A 15,860-nucleotide genomic window follows, 5' to 3' on the forward strand; every position below is an offset into this window, starting at 1 on the left:
CATTTTGGGGCACCAATAAATAAATGACTTTAAGTTTAATTTAATTGCATCAAGGCCAACCTCTTTTAGCAAGAAGCCATTTCTGACAGGAAAACAAAAAGAGGAATGGACATTGAAAGTAGAAGTCTGACCTTCTTGATCTTTTTTTTTTTGTCTTCCATTTTTTCCTTTTGGTCCAAAAGACTGAATGGATGGACTCTGAGCTGATCTAGATAGACCAACTTTCACCAGAGAGATGGATTTCTACATGGTAGACTGAATTGTACAGTTTTTTTTATCCCATCCCACTCCCAGGCTGCCCTCTGTAGCTGTCTAAAGTGCTCCATCCTTCCCAGGATACACCCTACCCTAGCTGTAGAACTATGCCTTCCTCCTTTCTTCCCAGACTAATCTTTTAGTCCCTGAGTGTTACACATAGCAGCTCATGTCTGATTTTAGTGACTCAAGCCAAGGCCTTGAGTGACGGAAAGAATTGGCCTGAACGCTTGTATTAAAAAAAGAAAGCTTGCTAACTCAAGTGAATCCCTAACAGAGGGAACCTAGAGGGGACTTCTGCCCCTTACCTACTCCAGCACAAACTGGTCCCTCCATTAACCAGAAAATAACCAAATTTGCAACTTAATGTCATCAAGGCTCTCCCAGATCCCCTCACTGCCACTGGTTCTTGAGCTCCCAAGGAAATAGGTCAAAACAAAGGGACATTGCTGGTGGGCAGGACAAGCTACCAGGAGCCCATCCAGGCCTCTCAGCAGTTGGTGGTTAAGGGGGAAAATCTGCTTCTCTGGGAATTCAAGGTAACCCTGCTCGGGGCAACATCACTGACCACAGCTGACATTGCAGATCCAGACCAGTGTGAGGCAAGCCAAGAAGGCCCTAATTTAGCTCTGCAAACAAAACACACCTACGTTTGATATGAGTTAGCTCCCAGGCTGGCAGTCTGTGTTTACTTACACACAAACATGAAGACGAAAAGGCAGCCATACATAATTTAAGTGATGTATACAGCGAGTCAGTGTGATGAGAGTGAGGTCCAATGATCATACTTGAGCCTGGCTGGGATCCCTGTGGCCTCCCTGCCTGTGAGAAGCGGGGCAGCAGCAGGAGCCAGGCCGTGGTTTTCCTTGGCCTGCCCACCTCAAGTCTCCTCCAGGAAGCTGTGTGTCCTTGGACTGTGGCTCTTCTCTCATTCTCACCGCCATAGGTGGGAGTTCTGAATAAAGGTTTTGTGTGGTGGTGAATAAGTGCTGTTTCCTGAAGAGGCCTGTCAAGGAGGCCCTCTGCAAAGATGGACTGGTACCATGAGGCAGGCAGTCCCTGGGTGGTACAAAATATTAATGCATCTTACTGCTGACCAAAAGTTTGAAGGCTCCAGCCCAACCAGAGGTGCCTCCGAAGAAAGGTCTGGGGATCCACTTCTGAAAAATCGGCCACTGAAAACTCTGTGGAGCTTAGTTCTACTCTGACACAAATAGGGTCACCATGAGTCAGAGTTGACTCCAAGCCACTGATTTTTACTGGTACCATGAGGCAGAGCGCACCCACAGACTGGCTAGTTTGACAGCCCCTTGGGCTTGGGGTACATTTACTACTGAAGGATCAGCCTCTGACAATCTCTCCCTGCCCTGTCATTTCTCAGATTGCCTTGAAGTGTGCTGACATCTGCAACCCTTGTAGGATCTGGGAGATGAGCAAGCAATGGAGCGAAAGGGTGTGTGAAGAATTCTACAGGCAAGGTTCGTTAAGGACCCCACAGCTGAGTTTTCATCGTCCCTTCTCCTCTCAGGCATTTTTCCTAACACAACAGGAAACAGCTAATCTTTTGTGGCATTTGCTCTTTCATCAACTCTTATTATCCTAACCTTTCTCCTTAACTCTCTTGCAAACCATCCTGGCCCTTTTATGGAAAAAACTTTTAAATATATAACATCCACTTACTACAGAAACAAGTAGTAATGAGGTGCCATAAAAATGACCAAAAGGAGATTCTATATATATGTATATTTTTTTAATGGCTTTCCTTTGTGGATATAAGAATGTGAGAGACAGTTTGATTTTTACTCTGACCTTCATTTTAATGAGCTGAGCGTAACCTAAAGGCTAAATGCCATTTGGGGTCAATTTTTTCTGCTCTGAAGGAAGGCTTTAAGACTCCTTCTTTCCCTTGACTTTAAGTAAAGCTAACGATGAAAGAAAGCACAGCTGACCAAAAATTGAGTTCATCCTCTTAAACAGTTTCAACAGTAAGGTAAAAGAATTTTGCTATGAAAAGAAAAATGGCCCCAAATTGGGGCATAATTTTTCAAAGATGAACCTCATTCAAAATAAGACAATGGAATTAGCAAGCAGGATCTTGATATTAGACGGGCTATCGGCCTTTGGACACAGCCTTTTTTTCTTCAGGCCTTGTTTCAGTGTTCAGGATGTTTGCTCAGGCACAGCAGTGCTCTGATGCTAGTGACAAGATCAGGTTTGAGAGACTGAGAACAAACAAGGCTTCAAGTGTCCCATATACCAGCTCTGTGGAGAGGTCAAATAGCAACAGTGAGCCTTTTGGAGAAGCCTCCATTGAAAGATGTGTCAATGGCATCATGATGGCCCCGAAGACAGAAAACAAAGAAGAATTGATTGAGTTCATGTAGGGCCAGAAGGCTCTTCTAACCACCTCTTCCGTTCAGAGTAAAAGTCCTCATTTAACTCCTATAACTCTGTGTGATTTCATTTGAATTGAGTGTGAGGTGTTAGGAATCAAAGGATCAGTTCTAGTTGCCCATGACATCCAGCCTCCACTGAGGGCAAGACAAAAAGAAATATGATGAAATTGGAGCAAGGAGGTTTTAGATTAGATATGATAAGTACTTCCTTTACTGTGTGGCACATAAAATAGTGAACTAGCACAGAGAGAGAAGAGCTAGGCTCTCCATACTTGGAAGTCTCTGCTCTGTTTTGACTCAGTCGTGTGCTACTATTTGTATTGAGAGCCCTTAACTCTTTCATTGGCTCATCTTACACTTTATTTGTTTTATAAGCAATTTGGGGCAGGGATTATGTCATTTGGGCACATAGTAAGGCCCCGTTGAGTTGATGAATCAAAGTTATTGACTAAGTGGAAGCAAATGGGATCAGCCAAGAAAGGCGATCTATAAAGTCTCTTTGCAAAAGCAGATTGTTGTTCTAATAATACATGCGTGAGCAATAGTATAAGATGGAAAAACCTAGAACATTTGTAACCTGATCACTAATGATCAGATTTCATGCACCTTGCTCTCTGACATGTCTCCTGGCAGAGGAAGGAGAGTCAGGAGGGCACATCAGGTCCCTTTTTATTTAGTAATAGTCTCAGCCTCTAGCAGAAGTCTGCCTTTTTAAGAAGAGAAGACTCCCTGGTCATTCAAACTCCCTGTCCTCCATACTGATTTTTTTCTTTTTTTTTAATCTTATAAGGATGACTTGTGTCATTTTGATTTATTTATCTGGCTTTCAGTTCAGGATTTGGGCTCAAAGCCCAGCTCACTCCAGCCTCGTTTCAAGCAGACTTCCACAGACTGCTAACAGTCCTGGTCAAAGTACCTGCAATATGACTCCAGTGTGATGTTGAGCAAAGGAAAACTCCTAAAATCAAGGTCAAGGACAGAGGGGGAAAGGAAAATGAGATCACGTAAATTAGACAAACAGTGTTAAACTCTCAGAACAGAGACTAGGGTTCCCAACACCACACCCTCACCAACTCCTTCAGGAAGTAGAATTTATGTCCTCATTGACTTCAAATTTGTGTCTTCTCAATCAACCAAGTGTTCTAGTAGTTTTTATTAAACATCTACTTCTAGCCTTGGCTAATCTTCAGCAAAACTGTGATTTTCCTACTGTTTACAAAGCCCCGTTGGGAAGGTTATGAAGGATCTAAAGAAGTATAATTATTTGTTTTTCGTACCGTCAAAGTACTAATCAGCAAAACTCCTGGAGGGAGAAAGTATGCAGTTTTTCCCTTTGCATTCTCTACATCAGTTAGCAAAGTGTCTGTAACACAGCAAGTGCCCTATAAATATCTATTGAATAAGTGAATGAGTAAATGATCTAGTTGGAAGACCAATACCCACATGAAAAACAGCAGTACAAATAAAGCAAACATCGTCTGGAGGCATATGAGTAACTATCAAACAACTGGTAGAGGTCACAGGAGAAGATCTAGTGGCTGAGGAAGGTAGAGTCCAAGCTGGGTATCCAAGGATGTGTAGTGTTCTGCACTTTCCCATATGGTAGCCACGAGGCACCAATGGCTTTTTAAATTAAATAAAATTGAAGTTTTAGTTCCTAATTTTGTGGGGTCATTATTTCAAAGGGCTACATATTGGACAGTGCTGAGAACATTTCCTTTGTTGCAGAAAGTTCCATTGTGTAGCGCTGGTTTGGACAGAGGGGAATGGAAATGGACAAAGGCACTGAGGTGGGGACATATTTCTGATGTTAGACCAGCTCAGTCCCATAGAAGATTAGAAGAGGCAGGTGGATTTGGGAAGGCTCCTGTACACCTGGCTAAATCAGAAAACATGAAAATGGGAGTCATCAAAGAAAGTGTGTTTAGGACAACATATATAATTGAAGCGGAAGAAAGACTGGCTAAGAAGCAAAAACTAAGAACTAGTTATTAAGAAACCAGACTAGGGTCAGGCAGAGTGTCCCCAAAACAGAAATAAACAGGATTTGGTACCTCAATAGGGAGAAAGGAAGGGAGAAATCAAAGATGATTCTGCCAAAGTGTCAAACTTGACTGAAAAATCAATAGCACCCTTAACAGAAATGGAGAGATGAGGAGTAGAACTGGTTGTAACATAACAACTGGTTAGCTGCCATCGAGTCAGGCCCTGTGCCATCCCCACAATTGTTGCTATGCTTGGTTATGGAAGAATTCATTTTCATATTAACTGGTGGCATGCCTGCCCTCAGAAGGCTGTTTCCATTCAGGGTTGAAGAGCAAGAGTGAGGAGACTTCCCTGAACTCCTCAGGCTTAACCCTTTGGTGACCTAAAATGGAGATTGTAATAAGGTTGCCATGAGGAGTAGGTTAATTAACATATTAAAGTGCCTAAAACACAGTAAGCACTGGGTAAGTGTTATATTTTTATCCCCTCTAGTTTTGGGAAGTAGGAACCCTGGTGGTGTAGTGGTTAAGAGCTCCTGCTGCTAACCAAAAGGTTGGCAGTTCGAATCCACCAGGCGCTCCTTGGGAAATCTATGGAGCAGTTCTAGTCTGTCCTATAGGGTTGCTATGAGTCAGAATCAACTTGATGGCAATGGGTACGGGTAGTTTTGGGTAGTACACTACCAACTGTGAACTGAACTGTTTCTGAGGCCCAGCTTCTCTGCTGATTAACCCTACTGTTTTCCAACACAAAAAATACCATTTTTCACCCTGGAGAAGGACTGAAAAAATATTTTAAACAAAGCAGAGGTCTGCTTTATGTGATGAATTTCTCCTTCAGTCTTCTAGCTGACAAAGGCATTAAAAAGAAATATTATTCTGACCTTTACTTTTTTTAACCTTCCATTACATTAGGTGAAATTCTGAGGAATCAGAATGAAAGATACTGGATTCTTATTTATGATTAATTTTATAGCTATCCATAGATGAGATGCTGCTCAAATGAGATCTTTTTAGTCCCTCTCTCCCATTTCCTACGTATTACCATCCCTGGTTATTTTCAGGTGGAAATTGAATTCTTAGCATAAAATCTGTTTTCTTAGCCTGTTCCTTAAAGCCAGAACTTCCATTTCATGTTAGGAAATTGCTCATTTAGTTCTGTTCCTGTTTTTCTAGCTCTCATTCAAAAGTTAATCCCAGAGGACACCTAATTACAATGAACTTATTGTAAATGATCATTGAGTCTCCAAAATCTTAAAATTTCACAGAAGCTAGGAAAGCAATGCAGGACGTGATGGTGCTAAAGGGTTCCTAACGATAACAAGGCAAGAAGCAGTAATTCCCAAAATAACTCCTTCCAACTAGGTCATCAAAAACTACCAATATTTACATAGATTCTAGATTATTTATATGTTTCTTCCTTCTTCCTAGGTGACCTCGAGCAGAAATTTGAACTGGAAATCAGTCCTCTTTGTAATCAACAGAAAGACTCAATCCCTAGTATACAAATTGGTGAGTTGAATTCAATTTTAACTGAATAGTTTGGGCTCCTGTGCCGGGAGTCACAAAGAAAAGATCTACACACAATTTTTTTGAAAGATTCAAACTGGAGGTTTGATCAATGTTCCTTTGAATGGCTGAGTCCAAATAAACACTCTAATCATGATTTATCTACTAGATAATTATCAATTTAAAATTATGAAAATTAAAGGTTTTGTTATAGAACCTTAACTAACCTATATTAGCTTTGTATTTTAGAATCATATCAAAACCAAATAGTGTGGAAAAAGAGTAGTAAGAATCAACTCTTTGCTGCTTAAGGGCATGGTAACTCACACTCTCTTCAGGGCTTGAAAGGTGGGAAGTCAGCAGAATCTGCCTTTAGGGACCTTCCAGTTTGGGTCACTACCTCCCTCTCACTTCAAACACTCAATCCCAAGGGCCCAGCACCCTAATCCCAAATTCTTCAAGCCATGCTTTGATCCCATTGTGACTTGGCATCCCATGCTTCCCTACTCTCCATTTCAAAACTTATTTTCAGTCTTATTCTCTAAGGACCATACTCTCTTTCAAGTGCCAATTTTGCCAACGTGTTAAAATGTGAGGTTGACGCATCCAAAATAATTATTACTTTATCCAACTGAGTTATGCATAAGATCATTAAGCAAATCAAACTGGACATTTTAGGCATTTTTGTGGACGAAATATTTCTGATCAGATAAAAATTGCAATCAAGTCATTAAAACACTCCACCCACTCCATCTACATTTAAGGCATATCTTTCTTTGCCTGGTAGTTTTCTTCAACTGAAACCAAGGTCAGAATTTGAAACTAACCCTTTTTCTTATAAACTATGGCACTAACATGTATTGGTTCATGGTTTTTGTTTTTTTCCTATTCCCACAGACCATAGATGGTTTACTGCATTCACAGTGTTATACACCTCTGCAAAGGCCAAGGTTTAATGCCTTAACATTGGGAAGGAAGGGGGTATCCTAAAAGATAAACTGAAAAGTAACAAAACCAGAGCAAATTAGAATGATATGCTTGCAATCACGGAAAATCCAGTCAGTCCACAGTCCCACAAAAGATTCATGAAGTTATCCTAAGGAAACAGGGACAAAATTAATCTAGTTACAAAGATTTGAATGGAATACACAAATATGAAAATAGTTATGTTGGAATTATTGATGAGCTTATTCGTGATCCATTTTCTTTCAAATTACCCTTGATATTGGTGTGTTGTTTTTACAATTAAACTGATTCCTTCACCAAAAAATAGTGGGGAGAGACAATAAAAAATAAGACCCATGTCAAATTCTCATGGAATCTAGACTTTCTGGAGCCATGGAGGCTAGAAGAACCCCCAAAACTATTTCCCCGAAATAATCTTTAAACCTTAAACCAGAAGTATCCCCTGAAGTCTTCGTAAAAACGAACAATAGTTTAGCTTAACTGGTAAAGAATGTCTGCCTTGAGCGCTATGCTCTTTTAAGATCTATCTATATGAGATCAAATTGACGACAGCAATTCAAAAGATTAGACAGTTAACTTCGGGGGTAGTAAGTTTATGTTAATGAGGTAGGAACAACTCAGAAAAGGAGGGTGAGAATGGTTGTACAACTCTAAGAAGGTAAACAGTGTCACTGAATTGTACATGTAGAAAATGTTGAACTGGTGTATGTTTTGCTGTGTATACTCTCAACAACATCAAATAAATAAGTTATTTAAAGAAAAAATCAGTCCCAGCACAGATGAGGCTACGGAACTGATGCTGAGGGGTTGAGAGAACAGAATCGCTGCCTCAGCTCCTTGTATCCTGTCCTCTCCCACCAGCAATGGAGATTCTGCAGCTGTGATTCGAAAGGAATAGACCCTGACCACAGTCCTACTCACTTGGTTGAGTTCTGACTAGAAACAAAATTTGCCAGGCAGCTGTTAAGACCTATTGAACACCAAACAAAAGGGCTCGCCTTGTTAAGCACACAACCTGGATTTGCAAGACAGACCTGATTTCAGAGATGTTGTCCCATGGTTGTCATGAGAACACACTTACTTTGTCAAATTGCATGTCCTGATTTTCAGCTCAGGAAAATATGGTTACCATAGATACCTGTTTTAAAAATGAGATGGGGGTTGAGCGAATAGGGAAACCCGACGGTTGTACACTGGCACGGCAATAATAAAGAGAAAGAGAAGGTGATTGTAAAACGGCTCCTAATACATGAGTATCTCTGTCTCTGTTCCACATCTCTCAGCTCTACGGGTTCAGGGTTGGGCAGTGTGGTGTGCAGGGGTAGGTCAGACTAAGCTGGAAAAGCCTAAATAGATGAATCCAGTTTAATGGGAGCTGCGGGCTCTAGCCGCCCAGACACAATTTTTCCACTGGGTCCTCAGTAATGCAGCTATTCCCCCTGTTCTGACTCCCCTGTGAACGAAAGTGTCTCCTCTCTTCTCTGTATCCCCATCCAAAATGAGAAAGCTCCTGAGTGCTGGTCTCACTTAAACTTAGATCTGGCTTTTCTATTTAAGTAATTCACATTTACCCTAATGGAACTGGGGCTTCATGGTCCCTTCCCCACTCCTCTCCTCTCTCCATCAAATTTTGCATTAAAAAATTTTTTTAAAAAAACCTTGCCATCGAGTCAACTCCGACTCATAGCAACCCTAGAGGACAGAGTAGAACTGCCCATAAGGTTTCCCAGGAGCACCTGGTGGATTCGAACTGCCAACCTTTTGGTTAGCAGCCATAGCTCTTAACCACTACGCCACCAGGGTTTCCACATTTAAAAAAAAAGAAGGTATTAAATTGAATAACTCTAATTGGTGAACTCTGTAGAAAGATGAGGGGAAAAAAGTTTCCTTCAATCCCTGTCTACTTTGAGGCCACCATTCCTCCCTTCTCCCACTGCCATCCCTCCCAGACAAGACCAGGGTAAAATAAGCTCCTGCTTCCAGAGAAATGGGGGATTCTCACAACAGACCGAGAACCAGTGGAACAGGTTCCCAAATCTGATAGTGTAGAAGCCTTCCTTTGTTTGAAAACCTGCCTCCTGCTTTCTATTCAGACTTTAAAACAACTTTCCTAGTAAGATAAGCTGACTTTACATCTGACACAACCAGTTGCCATCATGCCAATTTCTACTCATGGTGACCCCATGTGTGTCCGAGTCCAACTATGCTCCACAGGCTTTTCAATGGCTGGTTTTTCAGAAGCAGTTCACCAGGCCTTTCTTTCAGAGGTGTCTCTGGGTGACCCCAACCTCCAACCTTTCAGTTAGCAACCAAGCGAGTTAACCTTTTGTACTACCCAGGAACTCAGACAGGAGTACACAAAAAAAAAAAATATCCAGGGTAAATTCAGGAATAGAATGAGTTGCTTTTTTTAGATGTTGGGTTTTAAAATATGCGGTTTTGTAACTTTTTAATACTTCGGGTAAGTTTGATAAGCATTCCCACTTCAAACTTTAATTTTTAAATTGTTTAATTTTTCAAACTATCTTTTTATTTAAAGGTGAAAGATAATAGACATTAAATATGGAGATTGTGAAGGAGGTGAAGAAAATTCAAGAAGAGCAAAAAAAACCGTGAAATTCTTATTTGCTGACTTCCTACCTAACCTTACCAAAATGCTAAATACAGACATAAAGTCGCTAGCTTAACTTTCCTCCTCAGGTTTAGGTTCTCTAAAATGATCTCACCGTTTTAAGTCATATTTCACATAAAATGAGATGCTGCAGAAAGGTCCAATAATATTTTGTATGCTGCATCCTTTTCTCATTTCTATATTGTCCTCAAAAGTCAAGTCTCTGTTGTTTGTCCAATAAAAAGATGATCGAGTCAAGCTTTATAATTTGCATGCCTGAAAACATATGGAATTAGTTGTTGGCAGATATTGTTATACTGAAAACGATCGTCTTTTCTCCTACACCTACATTTCAAGGAAATACTATAAAACCTAAATATGGCCAAGTTCATGATGATTCTAATACGTCAGGCCTAAACTGAACATTATCTTTGCTTAATACAGCATGTTTAGTAGAGAAAGCACATTAACAGCAAAACATGATGAGAAAGCGACAAGTCTAAAATAAGCAGGAGAACAGGCAAGCTAGCAAAGTCTAATATCAAACAACCTTTGCTAATCATTAAAGCAGGATTTTATGCAGGTAAAATCTGCATTTGAAATGGACAAACTGTTATTACCTCAATTTAGCTGTTTAACTTATTGGAAAGTAAGACGAAACTATAAAACTATAATCCTGAAAAAATATCCTATAGGAGATTCCTTCCTGAAGTCTTTTGCCCTCCGCTCCCTCCTTCTACCCATACTCCTTAGTGCCAACGGAGGCTTTTCTTTTTTTCTTTTCTTTTTTGTTTATGTCTTTCTCCTCCTAGAAATAATAATACAAAACCCAAAACCCACTGCCATCGAGTCAATACTGACTCATAGTGACCCTATAGGACAGAGTAGAACTGCCCCGTAGGGTTTCCAAGGAGCACCTGGCAGATTCGAACTGCTGACCTCTTGGTTAGCAGCTGTAGTGCTTAACCACTAAGCCACCAGGGTTTCCACAAATAATAATAGCCAGTATCTATTGTTTACTACCTGCCAGGAGCTTTCTAAGCATTTGTCATTTAATTATCCTAATAGCCCTATGGACCCCTGGTGGCTCAGGCTTGTTAACCAAAAGGTCGGCAGTTCAAATCCACCAGCTGCACCTTGGAAACACTATTGGCAGTTCTATTCTGTCCTACCGGGTTGCTATGAGTTGAAATCTGCTTGACAGCAACCAGGCTTGTTGTTTTTGTTTTTAACAACCCTATGGGTTTGGTTGTTGCTGCTGTTAGGTGCTGACAAGTCGATTTTGACTCAGTGACTTCGTGTGACAGAGTAGAGCTGTCCCACAGGGTTTCCTAAACTGTAATCTTTACCAAAGTAGCCCTGGTGGCCCAGTGGTTAAGCGCAGTACTACTAACAAAGGCTTGGCAGTTGGAAGCCACAAGGCATTCATGGTGGAAAGATGTGACTGTCTGCTTCTGTAAAGATTAAACCCAAAACCCAGTGTCGTCGAATCGATCACAGCCTAGAAAACTCTACGGGGCACTTCTACACTGTCCTATAGGGTCAGTATGAATCTGAGTCAACTCCACAGTAACAGGTTTTGGTTTGGTTTAATCTTTACCACGAGCAGATAGCCAGGTCTTTCTCCAATGGAGTAGCCACTGGGTGGGTTTGAACTGCCAACCTTTGAGTTAGTATTTGAGAGTTTAACTGTTGAGGCTTCTATGGATTTGGTCCTCTCAGCTTTTTTTTTTTTTTTTTTTTACAAATGAGGAAACTGAGATGCATAGAGGTGAAATGACAAGCCCACAGGAACACATCTTATGCTCCCAGACTCTGGGCAATGACCACATCTTGTTTGCCTTCATATCCCTGGGGAGAGCAGACAGTAGGGCCCCAATCATGTTTAAGGAAAGCAGTTGTTTTTCTTGTCCTTATGGTGATGCGTTTCACCTTGCTCTTCTCCCAGGTTTCATGACCTACATCGTGGAGCCACTCTTCCGGGAATGGGCCCGTTTCACAGGAAACAGCCCACTGTCTGAGAACATGCTGAGCCATCTGGCGCACAACAAGGCCCAGTGGAAGAGCCTGTTGCACAAGCAGCCCAGGAGCAGCAGCGGCAGCAGCCCGGAGCACGGAGGCCCGGGAACCGAGAAGGAGGCACATACTGGCCTGGATGCCGATGGCCCATAGGCCCCATGCCCTGCTCTGAGCCCGAGAGAACCTCCCTGAGCAGAGGCCTCCGAGAGGGTGCAGAAGCCCTGAGGGGTTCTCGCCAACGAACCCAGCCACTCTCTGGGTTTTGTTCTTGGCCTCTTCTGAATGCCACCCTCCTATTTACCTGCCTCCCCTCCTGTTTCCAAGTGTACAGAAGCCATTTGTCACCTCAGCATTAGCTGCCGAAACGAGCAACTCCATTCAGTAATGTGGGAGCTGATTCCAGAGGCAGGTTGCCAATCCAAGGAGAAGACTGGGGAGTAAGAACGAGGTGCTTCTGCCATGTCCCCCACAGGCCCTGGGTCACACAGTGTGACAGGCATACAAAGTCCAGAGCATTTTCCGTGTGTCATCTGACTGCTGAGCTGCATGACACAACACCAGCATATTTGGAACTCCGAAGATATTGGTCTTAAGTGCAAGAGCACAAATGAGAGCGTGAGAGAGAAAGTACTTTATATTTTAATAATAATTATTATTATAAAAATAATAATAAATCTTTTTAACTTTTATATTTTATGCACTAGACAATGGATCTAAGACTCTGGACTAAGATTACTCAATGTACCCAAAAGGAACAAGGGGATCATTGTTTGTTACTGACTTGATGCCACTTTGGGTCAGAGATGTGGCATCTTCTCAATTTCAGAATCCACGTTTCCTATCGGATTGAGGGGAAGGTGCTGTAGTGTTCATTCCTTTGCACCGTCAGCCAATCTGTCTTTTATGGCTAACTCAGATTCGGTGGCATGTGTATATTCACCCATGTACATTTTCTGTAAATACCAAGCGCTACTGATTCCCATGCCAAAATACATGAGTATTATGGGATTGCTACCTGTAAACAATGGCACTGTGAACAAAATACTGTTAGTTTTAATACAAGAGAATGCATTTGTAAATATGGTATATAGAGTTTATTAATATACTGTTGTTTGCAGATAAAGGCCTTAACTTTAAACATCTTTCATCTTCTGAAAGCTGCCCAACTTAAATCCTCACAGATGTCTTTCTGAACTGCCTTCCCACGTCCATCTTTATGCTTTCCAGCTAAGGTCACAAACCAAAACTGAATCAAGTCTTTGAGGAAATATTTTGGAAACTTCACAGGCATTCCGCTTGAGACCATAGTGTTTCATCTATGGCAGCAAGCATCGTTTCCTCAGATTCAGGAAACCCTTCAGCAAGACTGAAGTCACTTTTCAACGCAGCAATGTTGCACACTCTATTTTAACGAGACAGCTGATAAGCTTGTGTTTATGGGACTCTTGTTATGGAACATGGCAGTGAGTCAGCCTCACAGGAAACATAGCGGGTCTCAAAAACCTTCTATGACCCTGTCATTCAACCATCAGAAAATTCCTGGCTCCCATACCACATATTGTCTGTTATGGCTATAGTACCAAAGTCTCTTTGGTTTAGGATTGGCGTGCATTTCTTTGGGGTTAATCGTAACTGGATTTTTCTTTTTTTCTTAATTTCCTCTGAAGTCTAGCTAAAGTTAACATTATTTAAGTAAAGAAAATATTTTGGTTTTCAAAAGACTTTACCTTCCTGGCAGGTCGTTGTGGTTAATTATGGTTCTAGTTAGCATAGTCACCTTGGAATTTATGGCCATTTTTTTCTGCAGAGACTTGACCATAAAATCAATTGATTACAGCGTTCTCTAGTGTCCTAAGCTCTGTGCACTGAGTCCTTTCTTTAGAAGTTCTTAACATAACTAACGTTAGATGAAATTTGGTAATGCCCCTTTTGTCTTCCCTCAGATAATGTGATACAGAATTTCTGCCACTACCAAGCTGTTTCTCACGCACAACGGAATGACAGCTAAATCTCATTCCTGTAGTGCAACTGTTGTATTTGTTTGTTTTCCTCCTCACATACAAATGAAATGTTAGAAACTTGACTGGATTGTAATAAGTTCCTGTAGAGAGACTGAGGTTAGCAGAGTTAAGGCTTAGGGGAAATTTTGGAAAGTTGGTTATATTTTCATTAAAGTAGAAGAGAGTGTCCGATGGTGCTGAAGAATGTTGTGAAAACCTAATGAAATGGGTGGATGATAAGTTGAAATTATTGATATGGGTAAGAAAAGAAATTGTGAAAACTTAGTACTTTGGTTTTTTTTCTGCACTAACTATAAACTGACACATATTTTTATATTCACTTTAATGCTCTGAAGCTCTCAGCTTGGTGAGGCCCCAAAAGAGAATATGTTGGATGTATTCCTACTTCCAAGCCTCTCTTTCTGTGGTGTGATGATGTAAAGAGGGCTTTTGAGTAGTCTGTTTTTCATGTCCGTGATCAAATCAAGGAAAGCAATCACTGCAGATGATAAAATAGATAGGAACGAAGATACTGATTTAGCCAATGAGGCCTCTACCTTGAGTTTAGAAAATGGATCTTGTTATAATTACGTTATAATTTAATAAATAATATTGGAGATGTTATTAGTAGTTCCAAGTTTATAGGGCAAAAGCGTTTATGTTACAATTAGGTCTTGAGGAAGGGCTCACAGAGAAAAGTACCAAATATCCTGTGGTCAAGTATATGAAGTAGCTACTAGTACAATAAATATCTGAAGCAAGAGGAGACACAGTGCATGAATTAATGCATCTGTCTCCTTCATTCAATCATTTAGAAACTTCCTGTGCTCCTCATTCTTTGGCAAAAGAACAAAAAGGTTGTGAAAACTTTTTTTGCCTACTAGCGGCTCTCTTGCAAATATTTAGGCAGAGGGAGTCCAATTACTAGTTAAAACCATTATTGAATTATCTATGGATTTCATCTTTACGAGTTTTCTTCTCCTAGTCCATGAACCATTAATAGTTGACTTAACAAGTTTAACTCTTTTATTGCTAGAGAAGAAAGGAATCAAAGGGCTGTTTGTTGTAAGTTAAAGTTAAAATTGAATTAAGAGAGAGAGAATTTATTATCACTGCCAGGCCTGATAGGCAAAGCTGGTTTTCCTTTTAACACCAGCAGTGAATAGTCAGAACCTTATTCATGAAAAGTTGGCCTACCCATTACTGCCTGCTAGGCTAAGCAAAAATCAGGCTCTGTTTCTACCTGCTTAAGGCTTCCCACAAAGGGACTTGGAGAGCATCCTGCAACCTTATCTTCAGACAGTGCTTCCTGTAAAACACAGTCTTGTTTTTAGTAACCTCTTCTCATGTTGAACCAGATCTGTTCACTGATTTGGATTTGGTTATGAGCTTGTATCTCACTGTATTTCTCATGCTTTGTTCTTTTAAGCAAACTCTTAAAATTGTGTTGTTTTCTGTATACATATGAGGTTTGAAAAAAACCACCTTGTGAGTTTTGCTCAAAATGTGGCCTAAATATTCATTGGCATGCCTAGATGAACAATTAAAAATAAAGATAATTTCTTAAAAATATCACAATATGAAAACATACTGATTCTCACCATGTAACGTATTATCAACTAAGCAATCTGTTTCAATAAAAAAGACCCACTGCTGGGGAGAGGAAACTTTCAGAGAAAGAGCACAGATGCAGATATGGTCCAGGTGACACGTTTCCCTTGTGCTACAGGAGCTGCAGAAATAGCCCATATTCATGAAGACATCGCATGCCAGTTAATCCCACCCTTAGGCGTCACGTTTCCCCTAAGTGCTGATATTTTTCTGACTCAAATTTGTCAAACTCGTATATGAATGAGAATGAGGTACGATGTTTTGGGTTGTGAAAACATAGCAAACTCATTTCAAGATTTTTTTGCAAAAAAATACGGTTTTGCATTTCAGGATTGGAGGCTACCAAGAATAATAGGACTGTACAGTCAGGACAACTGAGTGTCCTACGTCTTTCTGGAAATCAAGAAAAAGAGCACAACCCATGTTTCCCAGAAGCACCTTTGTGTCTTTATATATTTTCCCCGTTTTCATTTTTCTAAGATTTGCACTCAGAATCCCATTGATTGCT

General features: G+C 40.7%; 1 protein-coding gene across 3 annotated transcripts in view; it reads left to right on the forward strand.

The window, feature by feature from the left end:
* PDE7B (phosphodiesterase 7B) overlaps positions 1-15,345 on the forward strand; it is a 377,725-nt gene extending 362,380 nt beyond the window's left edge. For 2 of the 3 annotated variants that reach the window (XM_064291204.1, XM_010590476.3), the window contains 3 exons: positions 1,637-1,733; positions 6,068-6,148; positions 11,671-15,345. In XM_064291204.1, coding sequence (XP_064147274.1) covers positions 1,637-1,733; positions 6,068-6,148; positions 11,671-11,894 — 402 coding nt within the window. In that variant the 3' untranslated portion in view covers positions 11,895-15,345. The remainder of the gene's footprint in view (positions 1-1,636; positions 1,734-6,067; positions 6,149-11,670) is intronic. The other variant, XM_010590438.3, reaches the window with a different exon arrangement.
* The last annotated feature ends 515 nt before the right edge of the window (positions 15,346-15,860 follow it).

This window comes from Loxodonta africana, chromosome 1, assembly GCF_030014295.1.
Source record: "Loxodonta africana isolate mLoxAfr1 chromosome 1, mLoxAfr1.hap2, whole genome shotgun sequence".
NCBI classification, from domain to species: domain Eukaryota; kingdom Metazoa; phylum Chordata; class Mammalia; order Proboscidea; family Elephantidae; genus Loxodonta; species Loxodonta africana.